The following is a 22,300-nucleotide window of genomic DNA, read 5'->3' as shown; positions in this document are numbered from 1 at the left end:
TGTTTGTGAAGAGATGAGAAAATGGCAAGTAAAAAAAAAAAAGAAGAAAAAAGGTTTTTTTGATCATCAAATGTGTATACAAACTAAATATCATAGGTTTTATGATCATAGTATAAATTATAAAATTAGTTTTCGGTAGTTATTCACAATGAAATAGTTTCTTGATAGCATGAGTTGTCTAATAAGGCAAAAAACTTCGATGCTATCGAAGAAAATATATTAAGAAAACCACCTCTGTGTAAATGTTTGATGCTTGCCAACAGCTGCCTATGAGAATATGCATATGTTTTGTCTTTTCCATATTTGGCCGGCAATTGACATATGAGAACAGTTGAAAGATTAAATGTAAGAAAAAAAATGAGTACCGCTTGATCAAATAATCATGCGCTATTTTGTAACTTATAACAGTTTCCATTTCGCCAACAAACCATTCGCAATCAAAATCTATGGGAACTATTCTCTATCAAAATCTATGGGCATGGCCTGACTTATTTTGTAACTATCAAGTAACCACTTCACGTCTACTTTCCTAAGAACCTACCAATTTACTATAAATTAAGAGAAAGATTAGTACAGAAATTATTATTAAAGAGATGATTTCATATTCAATGCAGCTCATGCTTACATAAATGGTTCTCTTGTCTCCAAAAATGTGTTCTAGAAGTCTTCGACCGTACAGTCTTTCAGTTGAATCACTTGTATTTCTTAGCTATTTCTCCTCTGTGAGGAATGAAAGTTCCAAGAACTTCAACTCTTATATGTTTGGGTCCAAGTTCCTCAACATGCATAAGAAAATTTGTGCAGAAAATATTTGACCTTTTTCTTTGAAATGAGTGATTCATGCATTCATAGTTTCACATGTCTGCATACATACATGGTTTTTTAGACTCCAAGATTTAAGAAAATTGTGATTACCGATCGTACGATCGAAATTCAATAGTAGGTGGTTATTTAACTTTTGTTATTGTACTTTTTCCTTCATCGTTAAACTAAGATTAAACGGTGGTGGACCACAATTTTCTTGAATTAAGATCAAACCTTGGAGTCTAACGGAACTCCTCAAACATCATGTATATTTAGTAAGTTCTTTTTACATATGTGTTAAATTGTGATTTGCATACAGCATAAAAGATGAGACACAAAATGTGCATATAAAAAATTTCTTTTCACATACAATATTCCCTTAAAACTAAATTTGGTCCAAGATTAAGCTATATACACACACATACATACATACATACATTTATACACACACCATAGACATGTATACTCAAACCACCACTCGATGTTTACCTCCTTGCTCCTTGTTTCTCTCTCACTCTTCTTCTTGATCATGAAGTCACATGGAATTAGCAACACCACTAGTTCTTCATCCTCAACCAATTAATATTTGCCCCACAACGGCGTTGCCTATCGCTATCTGTTTCGGCGTGTCAAAGCCACCTCCGCCGATCAGTACTGTGGTTACCCTGGTTTAGGCCTCAGATGCTCTGCGCCGGTGAGCCTATCCTCAACCTACAAACTGACTCATACTATGTCAAACAAATAAACTACTTTGATTCTACCGCCCATCTAGTTGACATTGATGTCGTTGGCCAAACATGCCCTAGTGCACGACACAATGTAACCCTCCCTCTTGATTACTGCCCACTAGATTTGGATCTCATTTTTTAACCCTCCTATCGTGCCTCCCATTGGATGCTTAAGATACGGTGCCATGCAGTGGCGAAGCTATTAAGGCGCAAAAAGAGGCCGCCGCCCCTCTTCTCGCCGGAAAATAAGGTCAGGATTCTGGTTTGCTGTGCTACCGCCCTTTTGGTTCTATTGGAAACGAAGTCTGCTAAAGGAGGGAGAGCCTCTTTGTTCCAACGAAGAAGACGATGTAGAGGAGAAATTTTTTGGGGTTACGGGGAACCCCACGTCACCATGAAAGGGGCATTCCAGCTATCCATGGTGATTTGGGGTTCCCGTCATCCCGAAAAATTTCTCAAAAAACGTGGGAGGGATACAATTCTAAGTTCGTTAATGTCTTTTAATTAGTCAACTTAATTATTAGAGACAGAAAACTTAACAAAATATATATCTACCTCATAGATAATTTAAAAATACTACAAAAAATGAGTAGCAACTACAAAGATTAACAGCTATTTGGTTGTTGTTGGTGGAGTAACGATGATGTTACTGATGAGAAAAAGGTGACAAAATGTCCAAAAGAGCTATATTTTGGCTTTTGTCACCTTTTTTTTTCATTGATAACACATTGGTACCCCAAATTGGTTTGGACCGAATAACATGTAAATTGGCACTTCATCAAGCCTTGGTAGGCTTAAGATCATTTGCCAAGTCATATTGGACGCTACTCAACAAATGCCATCAGCTTTCAAACGAGCATGTCGACTGATGTCAATAGCTTTTGAGCAAGCATGCTAACATATGCCAAGTGAACCTATCGAAAGATGCCCATGACAACGCATACAAAGGCATGAGGCTAACAGCTACCATGCTCAATGCCAAAGTCAATTCGTTAGGTAGTTGGAGGATAGCTTTTAAGGACATCTTAGATTTTCAAAGGGCAACACCCAACTCTTCTCCAACTCTTCTATCGAAAATTTCTGAGCTTAGGAGTCAACTGATCCACCTTGTCCCAAGTTGGATCCGCCCCTGATAATATCAGCCAAAATAGCTACTAATCTTCTTAGTTGTTGCTCACTTTTTTTATAGTAGAATTCCTTTGATATATATCTTCACTATACAGGCCACCAGGGGTGGATTTACTAAGGGACTAGGGTGGTCTCGGGACCACGCGGAAGCTTGGATAAATGGCTGTGAGAACTTCCTAGGACCACCCAAGTCTGAGCAGTGGTGGAGAAGAGCAGCAGCCATGGCTGCTGCGCTATGCAAAATTGAAGGAGGAAGAAGGAAGGTTTTTTTTTTTAGGAAAACTAATGAAAAAGGTTTGAAAACTTGAATTTTAATGATAAGGACAAAATAAAGGGTAAAGTGAATAATACCAGGATTGACTTTTTAGTGTAAAAATATGGTTTTTCGTTAAAGTGAACAGTACCGTGGACTTTTCGTTAAAACTTTTTTTTTTTTTTTTTTTTTTTTCAAATGACTTGACCAAAACAACGTCTTTTTGAGCTAAGTAATTAAAAAAATTTTAAAACCCACATGAGAGCCTTTACGTGATAGGACTCACCATCTTTTATTAAAAAGTCAAACAATTTGAAATTTAATAAAAGTCCATGGCTTTTCATTAGTCTGCTTTCAATCAAATTCAATTTTATAAAATATAATATACCCAATTGCTTGCCGCTCCTATTCCTCAAGCCACCCAAGCCAGCGAAGGCCATCAACAGCAATTTCAGAATTTCTGTAAGTTTTCTAGTTTAGTGTTAGTTCATACTTATTTATTGTTAATTTGTTAGGATTTTTAGTTTTAGTTTTTTATTTTATTTTTTAGGAACACTAATTAAAAACAAGAGGCTGAACAGTGAATACATATATGTAAGGGTCTTTGATAATGGTTTTTTGTAAGGATTTTTGATAAAAAGTCAAACAATCACACACTAACGGGTTTTAAACTAAGTTCGGCCTTATTCATTGTTAATTTCTTAGGATTTTTTCATATCTATTTTTGTGTTAGTTCATACATATTTATTGTTCATACGTTAGGATTTTCTGATATTACTTGAATTGTGTTACAATGTAATTTCTTTTTTTTTTGTCGAAGATTGTGTTACAGTGTTAGTTCATACATATTTTTTGTCGAAGTTGTAGTTTGCCATTTATTTTTCAATATTATTTTTATTTTTTTTTTCTGAAACTTTTATATTATGACCATCCTATGTTAAAATCCTGGATCCGTTACTGCAGGTCACTAAGTTAACATACAAGTATATCACATGGTGGAGAGATATTATATATTTGAACAAGCAATATCAAGATTATTATAAAATATATTCAGACGACTAACTTGTATCAATTTGCTTTGTCATCTCAAGATTTGACAATGATTTGTTTTCTTTCTCTCTTGAGATGCTGCATGGCTCACACATTTGTTGAAATTTATTGGGTTTAATTGGACTTTTGAACAAAATGTAACGCATGCTATCAATGTGACTCTTGACCACGTCGTATCTCAGTCGTCCAGATGCACAAGAAAATAATCTTTGATTCAAATAAGGAAAAATTAGTTTCTAATCCTTAGTTTTTAATGTTTATTGATTAAGACCTTATCAATTTTTATATTTTAATCAAAGTCCTTAGTATGAATATATTATTCTATTACATGTAAGTTACATAATTTTTATAAAAAAATAAAAAAATAAATTAGTAATTGATTTAGAGTTTTAATACTCACACCCTTATTAAACTCCTAATTAATTTACAATTCAAACATTTCCCAAATAAAAAAAATAAAATTAGAATAAGTTTGTACCCATTAAATTTTTATAAAAAAATTTCAATTTTTTAATCTTGTATGTATCCATTCTTAAATTTACCAATATGTTAAAAATGTGCCCATTTTTTAGGGTAAATTACACTATACCCCCTTAGGTTTGGGGTCTATTATAATCACATACAACATCTTCAAAACATTTCACTTTCATACCTCAACTACTATTTTATTTCAATATAGTACATCCGTTACATTTTCCATACATTGATCTGTTAAAGGCTGATGTGGCTGCCAAATGTGTGCCACGTGGCAAAAAAAATTTACCCTTAAAAAAAAAAAAAAAAAAAAAAACTCAAATTGAAACCCACCTCCGCGCAACACCCCACACCCCCCCCCCCCCCGCGCGGACCCACCTCCCTCTCCTTCATCACCACCGCAGCCCTTCACCATCACCATTGCAGCCCCCAGACCACTCCTCCCTCTTCACCTTCCCAACCCACCTTCTCCCTCCTTCACTCTTTTCATCTCCCCTTCCCTAGCCGAGACCCACCGCCTGAAGACGACGCCGAACCGGAACCTAAATCCTTCTGTCTGAACCATTTATAGAGCCCCGCTTCCAAGTCATTCCCTTCTCTTAGGCCCATTCCCCGGCTGCCACTCAACCCCTCACCTCCCTCTCATTTGCTATCTCCGACATCTCTATCTTGTTAATTTGCATTTACTTGCATTTTTTTTTTTTTATTCCTTCTAATTTGGTTTATGGGTTGGTGGGTTTGTTTTAGATTTGATGTGAAGGGTTATGTGATGGGGTTTGGGAATCCCAATTGGGCCCGAACAAGCGATGAAGATAGTGGGTCTATAAGGAGAGATAAGGGAGGGTGGTCAGAGTGGGCCCCGTTGCGGCGAGTAGGTGGAGGAGGAGTGTGAGAATGAGAGGGTTGGACATGGTGGCGGTGAAGAGCACCGGGGGTGGAGGGGTTTGGGCTTGTTGAAGGTGATGGGGGTCAGGAAGGGAGGGAGAAGATGAATTTCTGTGTTTTCTGGGTTTGTTTGGTTTTTATTTTTTTTTAAATTTAAATAGTGGAGGAGAGAGTGGAGGAAGGAGAAGGTGGGTCGGGAAGGTGAAGATAGAGGAGTGGTCTAGGGGTTGCGATGGTGATGGGGAAGGGATGCGATGGTGATGGGAGGAGAGAGACATGGGTTGGGGAGGGGGAAGGTTTCAGGGTTTGTTTGCAGGGGTGGGGGGTTGCACGGAGGTGGGTTTCAATTTGAGGTTTTTTTTTTTTTTTTTTTTTTTTTTTTTTTTTTTTTTTTTTTTTTTTTTTTTAAGGGTAAATTATTATAATATTTTTTTTAAAAAAAAAAAAAAATTTTGCCACGTGGCACAACTGTGACCTCCACGCCAGCTCTTAACAAATCAATGGATGGAAAATGTAACGGAGCTACTATATTGAAATAAAATAGTTAGTGAGGTATGAAAGTGAAATGTTTTGAAGATATTGTATGCGATTGTAATAGACCCTAAACCTGAGGGGGTATAGTGTAATTTACCCCATTTGTTATATAAAATTTCATTCAATCTTTTCTCTAATCCATTTTTTGAACTTATATGGTTCATTCCATTTCGTTGATTTGAGAATGCATCCATGTCAAGTTTAATAGAAGAAATTAATAATGTTATTAAGGCTAATTTCTTTTTTTTTTTTTTTTTTTTTTTTTTTTTTTTTTTTTTGTGCTTTTGAAAAATGTATCCATGCTTTGGTACAATAATTTTTTTTGGTTAGTTTTGATGAACATACCCATGTATATATATACACTGACACACCCCGACCCAGAAAGTCCACTTGGACCCTGAATCGAGCTGTGCTGGCCGACACCTGAAGGTGACGAAGCCATAAAATGTGATAGTGTATAAAAAGTGAATAAATTTGAATCTAAAAGTGTCTAAGTACCAGAGTGCGTTACGAGTGGGAGCGAACCCATTTCACACGCGATGTCAGAGCATAAGTAATGTACAGTAGTGTGGGTAAGAATCATATCCTTAAAAGTAGCCACCAATACTAAGATTAGCTATATATCCTCGTCGATACGAACTCAGCAGTTAAAACCTGAAGGGGTACAAAACAGAAAGTGTGAGTAAGCAGTAAAACCAAGCTTCCCAAAACTATTACCTTTCTAACAGTAATAACCCCTCACTGTAATTCCCTTATCGTTTTCTATAGGACAGTACAACATATATACATATATCCAAACCATACTCAGAAATGACCAAGACCACAGTTTTGTCATCAACTCCACCATACATTAATAAGTAGGCCAAATGAACTTAATCAATACAAAGTGATATATCAGTCAGAGTCATCTAAAATGACATGTACAACTTATCCATATCTCATCAATCATGGCTAGCATATAAGTCAGAGTCACCTATAGTGACCTGTACGACTTATCCATATCTTATCAATCATGGCTAGCCAATAGCTCAATAAGTATACCTGCACACGAGTCGGAACCACCTAAAGTGGTCTGTACGACAGGACTGTGCACCTACCTTGAATCCAAGGTGAGCGTAAGGTGCGGGAGGTGAACATCACGTGAAAGATTATGCCCTGGCCACGGGCGGGAGCACTAACACCGGAGTGCAGGTTTATGAGCTCTCAATGCATCTCAATATAACATGTGCAATTCATGGCAACCAGTACGACAGTATCGAAGTTGCCTAACTCATAACTGTAGTCATGCTATAACGGAATCGATTCAACTAATACCATAAACTCACCTGAACTTACCTGGGTGTCCTGAGTTCACCTTTGCACTTGAAAGCATTCCCAATAATTATATGCAAGTAATATACATATGGATATACCATGATGCAATCTAATACTTAACCATGTTGTAGCATTTTCAATTATAAACAATACGGTGTGAAGTGTACAATCAATAATGCCCTACTCCCGAACTACTTATTTTCAGGGATAATTATCCATGACAACCCAATTAACACTAATTTAACTAACTAATTCACAAAACTAAAACTTGCATTTACCAATTTCCTTCGCATTACTCAATTTCCCAAGCAAGGCTTTTGTCTCAAATATTTTATGGCTGCATCTAACGTCTCGTTAGACTGCCTACGTACCTTAAACAGGGATCAAGCCATTCGTAGTTCATATAGGTACTTCAAGCATTCACAATAATTATATGAAGGTAATATACCTAATCAATTTAAAAGTGTCGATAGAACTCTCAATAATATGTATGATAAAAAGGAAAAGATCCACTCACCTGGAGTCCACGCTATGATTCTCTAGCGCACGCATCGAGGCGTCCTGAATGATTGGTCCCTGTGACCAATTATCAAATCACATCTCAGAACTCTTATCCGTAGAATACGTAATGCACATAAAACACAACCTCAACGACATTCTAAAATAGTTTGAGACCCATTGACCACAAGTCAACAATCGATCAAAGATCGACGGTAGAGTTTACAACCCTGTATAACTTGACCTGGAAGATCCGCATATCAGATTTCCAATCCGCAACTCCCAACGATCCAAAATATGTTTCTAGAATAACATATTAAAATTTCATTACGATCCAACGGTCAGATCTCCGCCAATTGCCTAAAACAAATGGCCGTGAACATTTATTTTACTAACTTACAAATCCAATTCAGGAAGATCCGTAAGTCGGATTCCCGATCCATAAATTCCTATGATCTTTAAATATTACGTATTATAATGTATCCAATTTTGGTGACGATCCAACGGTAGGATCATCGATTCACATTTTTATCAAGTAACGTATCGTAATGAATTTAGGTTCCAACGATCAACCTACGTCATTCAAATGAAAAAACTGAATTCAAGACATTCGACATAGCCTAAAAATAGCATTGGCGGCCCACTGGCCACGCGCCGCCGCGGGTGGCAGTCGGCCGCCCCGACTCGCTAGAAAATCCAACTATTTCTAAAAATTCTCAAACTTCATAGAAATGAAGATCTCAGTGATTGGAGAAACTTTCATACCTTCCACGAAGTCCAAAAGTGGACGGAAGATGGTCAATTTTGCCCACAAAGCCGGCGAGTGCCTAAAACTTCCCGACGTCGATTCGTCGTCTACGGTGGTCCAACGGGGTCAAGGTTGGTTGGGTTTTGCTCCTGGGATGATGGGCTACAAAGCCCAAGTGGTGGCATCAACCATCGCTTTGCCGATTTGCCGGAAAATCGAAAAGGGTGGCCGGAGCACTATTGATTTTCGTCAACTTTCGTGGCCTCAAACCGCCACATACCATGGTTAATCAAGGTGGTTCTTGGGTGGGTTTTGTAGAGGGGAATGAGAGCTTCAAGATGGTGGTGGTCGCATCGAAAAACTCCACCGGAGTTGGCCGGAATCGGCCTTGGAAAATGGGAACTCATGGTGGGTGCGGGTGGACGGGAAGCCACTTCCTTTTCCCTTTTTTTTTTTTTTTTTTTTTTTTTTTTCTTTTCTTTCTTTCCTCCATTTCTGATTGGGCTTCACCCCCACAAAGTGGGGATTTAATTTAAATAAACACTAAACCTTGAATAACCAATTTTGAACGTCCGTAACTATACCGTTATAATTCGGACTCGCAAACGGCTTTCACCTATACGTTCGTACCAATGAGTACTACGAGGATATGCTAAAAGAATAAGTTCCACATTTCTCAAGTCAATGGTCAACGGAAGTCAAAGTCCTTACTTCTAGGGCAATTTCGTAAATTCATGCTTTTAAAATAAAATAAAAACGTAAAATTTGGAACGGGTTGTCACATACACACACAATATATTGGAGAGTATAATTCATCTTTAGTATTTTTAATCCCATAAAATATGGGTTTTATAAAATCTCATTAATGTAAATAACTACAAATTTTATTTTTAATTTAAAAATATAATAATTGTCACATCCCGGCCCGGGTGGGACCACTTCCCGGGCCCGCTCCACCACCGTAGCACGATATTGTCCGCTTTGGGCTTACCATTCCCTCACGGTTTTGTTTTAATTCATCTTTAGTATTTTTAATCCCATAAAATATGGGTTTTATAAAATCTCATTAATGTAAATAACTACAAATTTTATTTTTAATTTAAAAATATAATAATTGTCACATCCCGGCCCGGGTGGGACCACTTCCCGGGCCCGCTCCACCACCGTAGCACGATATTGTCCGCTTTGGGCTTACCATTCCCTCACGGTTTTGTTTTTGGGAACTCACGAGCAACTTCCCAGTGGGTCACCCATCATGGGATTGCTCTAGCCCCCTTCTCGCTTAACTTCGGAGTTCCTACGGAACCCGAAGCCAGTGAGCTCCCAAAATGCCTCGTGCTAGGTAGGGATGGGAATATACATATAAGGATCACTCCCCTGGGCGATGTGGGATGTCACAATCCACCCCCCTTAGGGGCCCGACGTCCTCGTCGGCACACGCGACCAGGGTTAGGCTCTGATACCAATTTGTCACATCCCGGCCCGGGTGGGACCACTTCCCGGGCCCGCTCCACCACCGTAGCACGATATTGTCCGCTTTGGGCTTACCATTCCCTCACGGTTTTGTTTTTGGGAACTCACGAGCAACTTCCCAGTGGGTCACCCATCATGGGATTGCTCTAGCCCCCTTCTCGCTTAACTTTGGAGTTCCTACGGAATCCGAAGCCAGTGAGCTCCCAAAATGCCTCGTGCTAGGTAGGGATGAGAATATACATATAAGGATCACTCCCCTGGGCGATGTGGGATGTCACAATAACATACATAGAACTACATTATTAAATTAATGTTAGAAATTTCGATCAAAAATTAAAAACCACCAGGATTTCAATAAAAAAATATTGGTAGTTAAGGACCGTATGCAAATTTTCCTTCAAATAATCCACAATTAGAAAAAGCTACATTTTTCCCTTCTCCTAATAATAATTGAGTTCGCTAAACATCCTTGCCATTTGTAAACTCCTGAAATAAATTATGACCAAATTGCGCTGCCATCCCTATCAATGGAGCAGGCCCTACTTTGTTAGTACACATCCCCTAAAGCTATTATTCTAATCTTTTGGGGAGGATGTACACGAATTTGGTTAGGTATCAATAATGTCGATATTTTTTACAATAATGTTGATAATATATTGAAACGGTAATGTTAAAAAGATTAAATTTGTAGATAAAATTTGAAAACTAAATAATATGTCACAAATATGATTGAGTATATTTAACGTTTTACGTAATATTCCAATTATCAACTTAGATGTCATTTAATTTATACAATTTTACTTACAAATTTAGTCACTCTAACATTAACTATAATGAAAACACGTCAATACGCCTTTCTATTGACGAAACAAATTGATACGTTTTTATATTGACTTACAATCTACCGTAAATATCAAGTATATCTCGTTCAAATGTTTACCGTAAATAGTGTATATCCCGTTCAATTGTTCACGTATATCCCGTTCTTGCGTTCACTGTAAATTTCTTAGGCAAAAACACACAGAAAAGTCAATTCAATATACTAAGTCATCGTCGTATCCATCTCTCACGAAAAACCCCACCCACTTCTCCTTCCGATCGTCAAATTAGATAATAATATTCTTCCCCTTTGAATTTATTCCGTATATAATTTCATCCCACTAGCTTCCCAATCTCTCTTTTCAGCCATCAAAATATATTATTCTCCATGTCCCTTTGAGCTTCAACAAATTACTATGCCTACCCAGTTTCTCCTAAAACTACCCATCTCCTTCCTCATCATCTTCCACATTTTGATCACCCTAATATTACTCCCCACCGCCGCTTGCGGCGAGGATGATCACCGATACACCGAGTGCCGCAGCTACAACAACTGCGGCCTCCTCAAAAACATCTCCTACCCCTTCTGGGCCACCGGCAGCCGCCCCCAACACTGCGGCCGCAAAGACTACGAGCTCACCTGCCGAGAAGATCAATACCCTGTCATGAAAATTAAAGACCAGGATTTTCTTCTGTTGAACTTTAGCGGACAGTTTTACACCATGACAATCGCTCGCTCAGATCTCTGGGGCACCCCCTGCACTACCAACATTGTCAACACCACGTTGGACTACGACCGTTTTTCCTACGTCCAAGCTGTTCGGAACCTGTCGCTGTTCTACGGCTGCCCGCCGCAGAGCGAGTCAGTACTCAATAACTTCAGTTGCAAGGTAGAGGGTTCGGACCACAATATATCATACTATGTCGACGACTCTTTGTCGAGGATTCGTATGAAAAATTGGACCTCGTGCTATACGAATATTCGAGTTCCGATTATGTGGAAGGATGTGGATGCTATGCCGCTGGAGAATGTGACGACGGGTGTGCTCAAAGAGGTTATGAAACAGGGGTTTCAGGTGGCGTACCATGCGGAGAGGGAGCTCTGTAATCGATGTTTAATGTCCCATGGAACCTGTGGGTCGAGCTCGAGTAGTGATTCTTTTCTATGCTTTTGTGGGGACGGACCTCATGATCAGAAGTGCCCAGATGCTGATGGTACGCATATGCTCCTATTCCTTAATCTATCTGTTAATTACTTAAGATCAATTTTCTTGGTTTAATATAAGACTAGATATGGTACTTAATGTTACAGTCTAGTGGTAACTAATAGGCCTTAGTTTGATTTTTGCTAAAAGCGAGTTTAAACTACAATATTGCTAACACATGTAAGGCTTAGCCCCTCCTTAACCCCTTTAGTATAGATAATATGTATAACAATTAAAGATGAATCCATGTGAAATAAGAGTTTTTTTTTTATTTTTTTTTATTTTGGAGTTTCTGTTAATTAGTCAAAATTAGACAACATCAAATATTCAACTCTGTTGGCAATGACTGAATAAATTGTCCATGATGACGTAACTAGGTTTCAGATTATGAGACATAATTGGGGAATGCTTGGTTAGTTTGGGTTTCCTATCTTATCTAAATTCCAAAGGCATATAAACCTCCCTGATTGGACATGGACGGTAGACACCAGAAGTGATGCTTCTTTGACTAGTCATCGCCATCTAAAACTTGTGGACAAACCAGAAGGTCTGTTACCAGTCGTAGGTGAAAACACATGCCACGTAGGAATCGACCAGTCAAAAGTCAACGAGGTTAGCAAGGAATTTTGTAAGATTTTAAATAGTTCACACTTCACGCAACAATTGATCTTGTGATTCTTTCAACAGACAATTTCTCCACCTTCTGACTGAGATCAGATTAGGTGCAGTGGAGCAAGATTGCTATTAAGTATAACAAAGCACATTGTAATTAGGGTTGAATTAGGAGAAATTCTTACGTCCGGCTATTTCTACATTTTTTTTTATTTTGTGCTTGTGTTACACATGCAGCTGGATATAAGAATATGTTAGACTTTGCACACCCACACCACACGTACGTCCGTATACAATTTACAGAAAAGCTCACAATGATCCATCCCATGAATTCTAGCGTCTCCCACCCCGACTTGATCCCATCCCTTGTGTCTTGGCCGAAAGTGTCACACCACGTGACGTTTGGACCAAAAACTTTCTCCTTATTCAGACATTTAGTGAGATCGAGTTACATGAAATGAATTGAATTAAGTCCAAACTATATACTACGCATATCATAGTGTAGAATTAAGTTAGTGTATAACCACCCCCATGTTGTATTATTATTAAACACAATTACTATGAGTCATAAGTCTTCGATTCAGTGCACGTCTCCATCATCTTAGAGCAAATGTTTTGTTACTTTTGTGGCATGCAGCAGAAAGAAGAAAAGTGCTCAAAATTCCCTACTTCTTTCTTACACTTTCGGTTCAACCAAACCACAAATCTCAACTTTCAAGCAAATCCACCGAAACATATGTAGTGCTGCATCACTCATTTTATTGCCTACCTCAAAATTGAAAATTTCTACCCTATTTTTTGGTCGGTTCGAATCTGTAACGATCCTTACCTAAACAAAAACATTTGGTATTTTCGTTTGCTATCCAAAAGTTAAGGAGGAGGGGAGGCTATACCCCATTTCAGAGCCGGGCATATATCATTTTTTTTAATTTTGTTAACTTTCGAGAACACTTCGGTTTTCAGTATATTTCAATTTATTTTCGGTCTTTGTTCGATAACTTTCAATTTTCATTGAATTTGGTTCAAGTGTAGGTATTTCCTTTTTGGGCATTTAGCATTGATTTTTCTGAATCTCATTCCTTGTTCAAAAATCAAAAGGCAACATTATTGCCAATAATGTATTGCTTCACTAAATATTATCAAATACTAGTTTCTCGAGGGGTGTCCAAATCACCAAGAACATAGTGGAAAATAAAATATTGCCATAAATTATTTTGTTTGGTTTTGGGTTTTCCAGCATTTGCTACCAAAATACCACAAAACTCCAAAATCAAAGTCTTATTTTATATGATTATCTAGTCTGGTCCTTCTTGGCAAACTTTCCACCAAAAAGCTGTAAAGCATTTCTGGACGGTGTTATTCCTTTGGAATGAAATAATAACCTTGTTCAAGCAAGCATATTTAATTGTCAGAAAATGCTTTAGCTCTTCCAGCAGCAGTTTTAAACGAATCCAAAATCTATGTAAAAGCCTTCCTTCTCTGTTTTTCTTCTATATCATGAATCTCCTCCATATCATTGTTGTCACCATCATCTTCACAACCTTCGCCAACCGAGCTTTCTCCGTAGACCGAAGCTTCGAGCGCTGCGAGCCTCAAACGTGCGGACATGGCCCGAATATAAGCTACCCTTTTTGGCTTTCTGGCAACCAAGACTCCTTCTGTGGTCACCCTAGCTTCAAGATCACCTGCAACGGAAGATTTCCGGTACTGAGTATTTCCGGTGATGAGTACATCGTTAAAGAAATCTTTTACTCCAACCATTCGTTTGTGCTGACCAACGCTGCTGCGGTCTATGATGAGAAATGTCCACTCCCTCTCCACAACTTCAGCCTCGAACGAACGCCTTTCAAGTATAGTTCCAATCACGTCAATTTTTCCTTCTTTTATGGTTGCCCTGAAGAACCTTTGGAATACATGCTTCCATATCCCATTGACTGTGCTAGCAACGCCAGCCATCACTCTTTTGCTATTTTTCACATGGAGGTAGTTGAGCACATGAACTATTCGTTAGACTTGTGCCAGTCTTCAGTTCATTTGCCTTTCGATAATGCTGTTAATGTCGACGCATTGATGCAAATGAACTACACCGAAATCTTGAAGATGGGGTTCATTTTGAATTGGACTGCGCAGAACTGCAGCAATTGCCAGAGGAGTGGCGGGCGCTGTGGATTCGATAACAATGAATTCGTGTGTTTTTGTAGTGATCGACCTCATGTCAAAACCTGTGATGATGGTACTGCTGTAGCAAACTTTTCCCTTTTAGTAATGCTTGAGTTTTTCAGAAAACCTGCGCACAGTAAAGATTTCTTCTGTATAGTATTTGTAGATAGCCATGCTAGTTCGCGTTAATTATCGTATATAGAGCGGTGAGAATATGCGTGTTTGAGGTTTAAGTTTGTATCATAACTATATTCTAAGAATTCTGCTTGTTTGATTTCTTTTGCAGACAATCCTTGGAACTGGAAGAGGAAGGTTATTGTAGGTAATATATCAGCAAACCCCTTTGTTTCTTCAATCCTTAATGTTCTATCACATTTCTCAATTAGATTATATTCACTAATCAGTATCTAATTATCAACATTGCAACCTCTTATCAGGTGTTTGCACAGCTGCTGCTACCGTCGCTATAATGTGTATTATTTTCTTTGTATACCAACGCCGAAACAGAAAACCATATGATCCATCATCCTTCGTAACTCGAAGCATCCTTTCGAGCACCTATTCTATGGACGACGATATGGAGAAGGGAAGTACCTACCTTGGAGTACATATTTTCAGCTATAAGGAACTTGAAGAAGCAACTAATTATTTTGATTCTGCGAAAGAACTTGGCGATGGAGGCTTTGGCACAGTTTATCATGGTAAGATCGCAGATTTTCTTAACCGTTTTGTGAACCCTTCCAGTTCTTAATTTTATAAATTTCGTATATAGGAAATGTGCACGATGGGAGAGCGGTTGCAGTCAAGCGTCTATATGAAAACAATTGGAAGAGAGTTGAGCAGTTCATGAATGAAATCGAGATTTTAGCTCGCCTGCGCCACCAAAATCTTGTGTTGCTCTATGGTTGCACCTCTCGACACAGCCGTGAACTCCTCCTTGTGTACGAGTACATTCCTAATGGAACTCTTGCTGAACATCTTCACGGAGGAAGAGCAAAACCTGGCGCACTTCCATGGCTTACTCGAATAAACATTGCCATTGAAACCGCAAGCGCACTGTCATATCTTCATGCATCTGACATTATCCACCGTGACGTGAAAACTACGAATATTCTTCTTGACAACAACTTCGGTGTTAAGGTAGCAGATTTTGGACTATCTCGCCCCTTCCCCATGAATGTCACGCACATCTCAACTGCTCCACAAGGGACTCCGGGTTATGTTGATCCCGAGTATAACCAATGCTACCAGCTTACGAGTAAGAGTGATGTCTATAGCTTTGGTGTGGTGCTGATTGAGCTCATATCATCCATACCGGCTGTTGACATTACGAGGCATCGACACGAGATCAATTTGTCTACCATGGCGATCAACAAGATTAAAAACCATACATTACATGAGCTTGTAGACCCATACTTAGGGTTTGAATCGGACTCCACAACACGAAAAATGATCATTGCTGTGGCAGAACTAGCATTTCGCTGCCTGCAGACTGACAAGGACGTGAGACCTTCTATGGTTGAGGTGCTTAACGAACTGAAGCAGATACAGAGCAACGATTTAAACATACAAAAAGCAAAGGAGATTGATATTTCGGCCGATGATAATGTGCCGTTAAAGAGTGATCCGCTGCCACCTTCACCAGATTCCGTGGCATTAAGCTGGACTAGCGCGTCTACGTCACCAAAGGGCAGCGGTAAACTTTTTCGTTCTCCGCCATAAGTGGTGGCTGTCATTTTGTATTCATCTACTGAACTTGTGATTTGTTGAATGAGATGTATATATTATGTGAGAGCTGACAAAGATTTATGTATGCTAAGGCAGGTCCTTGTTTTTAGGCTACATGCTTTATCTCTTTTGTTTCAACTAGCTTATCCTTTTAACGAGGTGATTGTTTTATTCGTTATAGGAAAACTTTCATCCTTGTTTTTGAAGAGGGTAGTGATATTCACATACCCATTTTTACTTCTGATCATACACTCTTGTTAATTTTTGTCCATTGATTTTTTTCAATTCATTCGATTCGGCGGTTGGAAATTGAGAGTGGGTGTGAGAGGTAAATATGGGTGTGTAGATAGCACCACACTTTGAAGAATGTAGAAGTCTCAGACCTGATCAAATTAGATACAAATTATATTGAATGGTTTCATCGTTAATTGTATTTAACCTTTTGTGTGTGTGTATAATATTTATGTTTGGAAGTGTTTTTAAAATGATTGAAAACACTTTTGTTAAAAACACTTTTAGGTTCTAAAAGCACTTGAAGTGCATTTTGGAAACTGTGTTTATAGTACGAAGTACTTCAAGTGTTTTTTAAGGATTCACTTGTATTTTTACCAAACACAGATGGCTATTCAGTGTGATTCCTTTGTTTTTGTTTCCTTTATTTTTGTCTGGGTAGAAAAGGTGAAGATCAAGAAAGAAAGCCAACAAAATGTGCAGAGACACTTCTTATTTGTTGATGACTGCAATGGGCTCCATCTGCACAATCTAATGACACACATAGCTTTTCATGATATTATTAATTTTTTGATAATACATTCATAGGTATTTACTATTTACATATAGAGAGCGTAGTGATGTTGTAGGATTCATACAACTGACCTTACTTAGTGGAATAAGACTTTGTTATTGTACTATTTACATGTACATCAATCTAAAGTAAATGCAGATAAACTTGTCAGCCCCTCATGAACTCCCATTTGATAGCTGATCAAAGGCCTTGAGATGTTAGATCACCATCTGATGATGAGTCGGATATGCTACACTTGATATTTTCCACCAGTGGACTGAACAGATATGGAGATGAATTTATCTGCCAAATATTTTCACTGGTACTATTGGTAGCTGCAGTGCACTCAAAGTTGATGCTGCTTGTGCTTGGTAGGTAGCCGACATTGATAGATTTATGATGATGATCGGCTGCGCCTAAATGTCCATTTTGTTGATCGAATGCTCTCATGACCATTGCCTGATGATGATGGTGAGGATATTGCTCCTCTATATGATTACCTGTTAATGTAAACACGTCCAAGTTCAAAACACATAAATAATGCTAACAAACTGGAGTACGGTAGCAGCAAAAGGAATTTCCGAAGACCATATGAATCAAATTAATGTCATAATAATTGGAATCGTTTATTTTTTTTTTTTAAGATTATCTTTATAAAATATTCATTTGATTTGAAGATCATTTAGTCATCCATATGCATTAAAGAAATTGACACGAGGATGACTACTTGTTACTAAAACCGCCGATTTGTTCGATACATACAGATGGTCAAATCGCCTCCAAATAAAATCAATTTCTTTCAGAAATGATCTTTAGATGATGATGATAATGATAGAGGGAATAGACAGTTCCAATTATAATGTTTGTTTGAAGAAATGATGTCATGTTAAAAGGGAACGTTAAGAGGGAATGCGGACTTCCTCATTAGGAATGAGGGATTCTTAAGATTATAGTATACCTTGTGTCAATAAAGCAGTCTCATTCAACGGTGCATCAACAACTTCCAAGGAATTCCAGTTTGCATAGGCTTGCCTCACCAGATTCTCAATGTAGGTCTGCAAATTCCAAGAGAAAATTGAAGAACAATAGTTAGGCTTAAGGTTAAGGAGGAGTTCCTCCACAAATACTTCGTGACCTATTCAAAAAATTTTGTGCTTGTGATTGGAATCATTTATATTATAAATCACTATGTAAAGATCATTTCTACAAAAAAATCAATTACAACTAAGATATTGTAGTCAATCAATTGTAGCAAATAGATAGATGGTTTGTCATGCTTTTACCAAATCCGTCCATTTGTTTTTATACAGTTTGATAACTAAATTATCTTAGTAAATGATTTTTTTGTAGAGACAATCTTTATATAGTGATTTATAATATGAACAACTCAGATAAACACGATGTTCTGTAAATATGCCACGAAGTATTTTAGGAGGAGTTCCTCAAAAGAAAGCTCTTTCTCTATTTAAAAAAACGACAATAGCAAGTGATTGATTATATGAATTAACTCATACCCTATTGATATTGTTGAGATTTTGAGTGGGGAAATTTTGGCCATCAACCACAGCCCTCAACACTTGACAGACAGGATTTAAGGAAATTGAGAAATGAGGACCGCGAAATATGAATATTTTGTTACTCATCACACAGGTTCTGGCGTGCTTGATTGTCACTTCCCACATTTTTTCAGACATTCCGACTCCTAAAATCTGGTTTAAAAACAGCATTTTGAAAGAAAAAAAAAAAAAAAGAATTGATATTAATTAGCCAGTTAGTTAGCATAACATGAAGAATATAAATTACCTGTATGTATGAAGATATTTTATATGTACCTTTCTTAGCTTTGACCGGTCAACAACAAACAACTTCAAGAAATCTTGTACTGTGTGAATGTTCTCTGAGACTAGCTTCTTGTGAAAAGCTCCATCCTTCCCAATCTTCTCCAGGCGCCAAACTTCATCTTCCAACATTGGTGGATGATGCTTTTTGTACACTTCACAGCAAAATTCGAACTTAGTTATTTTCTATGACATGAGTGAATTGATAACACTATATAACAGTGTGACAATCATATCAAAAACTTCTCTATATAATGTACAAAATTAATTCATCAACTTCTAGTTTTCTTCTCTTTAAGCCATAACATGAGGAAAACTTTTGTTCCATTTTGCATTTCAAGAATTACAAACATTAGTAAAAAGACAAAATCAAGTATCAAAGTAACTCTCTTTCGTTTAATATACTTGAACATTGACTTGACTTGAACATATATTTGATTTAATTGGAGCCATAGGCAGATCATGAAAATAATTCTTCTAAAACTAATAAATACGCAAACCCAGGGATGTTTGTTGACTCAAACAATTCACTTGTTTTGTTTTGACGTGATGCATGAAAGGGAAATGTTGTATTAGATTATGCAAATGGCAATTTATATATTGCCAAGGTGTCATCACTGAGTGTGAACATGATCTTCCCTCATAATTCCACGAGACAAAGCAAATATCTATAAGATGAAAGCATGTGACAAATGAATGTTAATGCTTTGTGCTTGTCATGGTTGACTCCATTTAAAGATGAGTATCTCTATACCAGAAATAATATGCCCTAAAATCGATGATCTTTTATTTTCACAACACTCATCAACTAATTAGGTCACACAATGAATGCGGTGGCACAACGGATTTTCTCCTCTAAAAGACTTAACTGACAAATACATTCATGCACTTAAAAGGATAGAAAGTTAGAAACTATATATATATATGAATTTGTTTTACAAAAAGATCAACGGTTCACAATAACGATAATAGTTGGTAAGTAGTAGAAATGATGGTCATGATCATGAAAAAACGTAGAAAAAGTTTATGAGATAAAGAAAGTATAAAGATCATGCATATAATACTTACATTCTCCGCGATGATCTTTAACAACGAAAGCATCGGTCATGGCCTCACGGATCCTTGCACCTTGATAGCCTGTGCCTGGAGTCACTCTTGCTCCAAGCCTAAACTTTCTGCTCCTAATCCAGCTCGAATTATCCGTAAACTCGATCTCCCCAACAGTCGCAAACCCGTCTCTAGCCGTAATATTTACATCCCCGGTAAGCAATGGCCTCTTGCCAGTTCTCTCCCTCAAGACGTTGTTATCAAATTCTTCGCTCGTCCAATTGTCGCTGTCTCCCTTCGGGAAGTCCCCGTCGAGAACAACAATTTCGACTTTGATTGGATTCGGATGATTGATTGGCACCATTTGATTAGCTCCACTACTTTTATCCACGACCAAGATTTGAATTGGGTTGTTGTCTTCATCGGATATCTTGTTTGCAGTGAAGATTGGGAGTGAAAGGCTCTTAGCAAAGACAAGTTGTAAGCTGGATTGTTCTAGGGTTTGGATTCTCAGCGATGGTTGCCTTGCCAATGAGTGCAGTGAGCACCGTCTTAGAACATGTTCAACCTCTTCACTCACCTGAAAACAAATCCAAATCAAATTAGAGATGGCTTTAATTTAGAAAATATCAATATAACTTGGATCGTTTCGATTAAAGGGTACTAGTACTATAAACTAGCCCTTAAAAAAAGTTAAAATCTCGCTACATATATTATATATATGATTTTGCAAGATTTTCAAGAGAAAATATAGCTAGGGTTTACGTACCACTCTTCTAAGCAGAGGCTCGAGGGATGAGAAAAGGTTTTGCATCGAGTTCACCAAAACCACTTCTCCGATCACACTGTCAAGAATCAAGAACAATTCAAACATTTTAAGATCAGAAACCGTTTTCTTCGATTTCTAGATTCGTAAAAAAGAAAAGAAAGAAAAAAATTACTAAAAAATCATGCAGTTCATGGAAATCAAAGACAAAGATTAGTGCATAATTAGTTGTTAACTAAGATTAGTAAACCTACGAAGCAAAAGAAGGTCTAGGTCTTTTCCGGTTGTCATCTGGCTGATCTTGGTCGGATTCTGCATCATTAGAAAACCTTTTGGCGGCCATTTTCTCAAAATATACAACCCCAAAGAATCACACAGAAGGAGAGAGATACTAGAGAGAGAGAGTGATGAAGGAGATCGGTGAATATAAAGGGTTTAGGGATTGTCACATGCAGCCATGGCTAGCTTTATATAAATATATACATAAAGAATGAGGAAAAATTGATGGGTTGGTATACTAATATAAAAGTGAAGTTTCTGGGAACGGCAAGGGAACCAGCTAGGCAGGAGAGAAATGAGGTGACCTAGGTTTAGCCACACATTACGCTCGACTTTTTGACGTCAACTTCTATAATTTTGTCTATAATTTGCTTCATGTTAAACCTTACCACTACTGCTGCGTTGCACTATGTCTTTATTTGGTCTTGGTCTTGTTCATCTGGTCCTACCCATCACAAAGTCAAAAGTCTAACAGTTGAGATGCATACACCGTCGTGGAAGGGGTTCAACGTCAAACCATATCAACTATCAGATCTATGTGTTAGAAAATCTCTAAGATTAAAAATCTTAATTAAGTAATCAGATAATTATTCAATTACAAACCTTAAAAACTTCTATCCTCATAAAAATGACTAACAATGTATATCAAGTTAAATTAGAAAAAAATTGGTAATAAATCTATTTATGATTACTATTTCTATCCTATTCTATTTCTTTATATATTTAAGGAGATTATATTCACACACTCTAAATTACTTTTCCCACACCCTTTTAATTTTTTAATATTTTTCTATCAAGTATTAATGTTGTGTAGAAAATATTAAAAAAATTAAAAGAGTGTGAGATAAGTAATTTGGAATGTGTGAATATAATCACTCTATATCTATAATAGAAGTGATCTCAAACGGTTAATCAATCGAGTAATATGATTAATGCATTGAATATCTATGGTAAGACACAAAATTTATGTGATAATATACATGTCTATATCACAAATTTAAAATTAATTTATATGTGGAAATATTGGGGGGCCAGATAGCCGTGTACTGTAAGTACATCGATGTTACTATTAGTCAATAACTACATTTCTCAGAAGGATCTAATTCATTTTTCATGTAGGGCCTCTAAATTGTGTGACGTTTTGATTAATTAACTACTATGCTATAAACTTAT

At 37.4% G+C, this 22,300-nt stretch overlaps 2 protein-coding genes across 3 annotated transcripts; one reads left to right on the top strand and one right to left on the bottom strand.

Moving 5' to 3' along the window:
- Positions 1-11,027: 11,027 nt before the first annotated feature.
- LOC137713198 (LEAF RUST 10 DISEASE-RESISTANCE LOCUS RECEPTOR-LIKE PROTEIN KINASE-like 1.2) lies at positions 11,028-16,883 on the top strand. 2 transcript variants are annotated; one of them, XM_068452469.1, is made up of 4 exons: positions 11,028-11,923; positions 14,972-15,007; positions 15,123-15,386; positions 15,458-16,880. In XM_068452469.1, exons 1-4 carry the CDS (start codon positions 11,125-11,127, stop codon positions 16,405-16,407), a joined length of 2,049 nt encoding a protein of 682 aa, XP_068308570.1. In that variant the 5' UTR covers positions 11,028-11,124; the 3' UTR covers positions 16,408-16,880. The 2 variants fall into 2 exon arrangements, with proteins under 2 accessions (XP_068308570.1, XP_068308571.1); XM_068452470.1 differs by lacking the exon at positions 11,028-11,923 and adding an exon at positions 12,821-14,758 and having other exon boundaries at positions 15,458-16,883.
- A 289-nt stretch (positions 16,884-17,172) lies between these two features.
- On the bottom strand, positions 17,173-21,363 carry LOC137713941 (protein SAR DEFICIENT 1-like). The gene is made up of 7 exons (XM_068453303.1): positions 21,103-21,363; positions 20,852-20,927; positions 20,104-20,662; positions 19,030-19,190; positions 18,712-18,906; positions 18,156-18,252; positions 17,173-17,697 (listed from the first exon to the last, which is right to left on the bottom strand). Exons 1-7 carry the CDS (start codon positions 21,189-21,191, stop codon positions 17,399-17,401), a joined length of 1,476 nt encoding a protein of 491 aa, XP_068309404.1. The 5' UTR covers positions 21,192-21,363; the 3' UTR covers positions 17,173-17,398.
- Positions 21,364-22,300: the final 937 nt, after the last annotated feature.

The sequence above is a fragment of the Pyrus communis genome, chromosome 13, assembly GCF_963583255.1.
Source record: "Pyrus communis chromosome 13, drPyrComm1.1, whole genome shotgun sequence".
NCBI lineage: Eukaryota > Viridiplantae > Streptophyta > Magnoliopsida > Rosales > Rosaceae > Pyrus > Pyrus communis.
The sequence above is the reverse complement of the archived record's forward strand: the minus strand, read 5'-3'. Positions and strand labels throughout refer to the sequence as shown.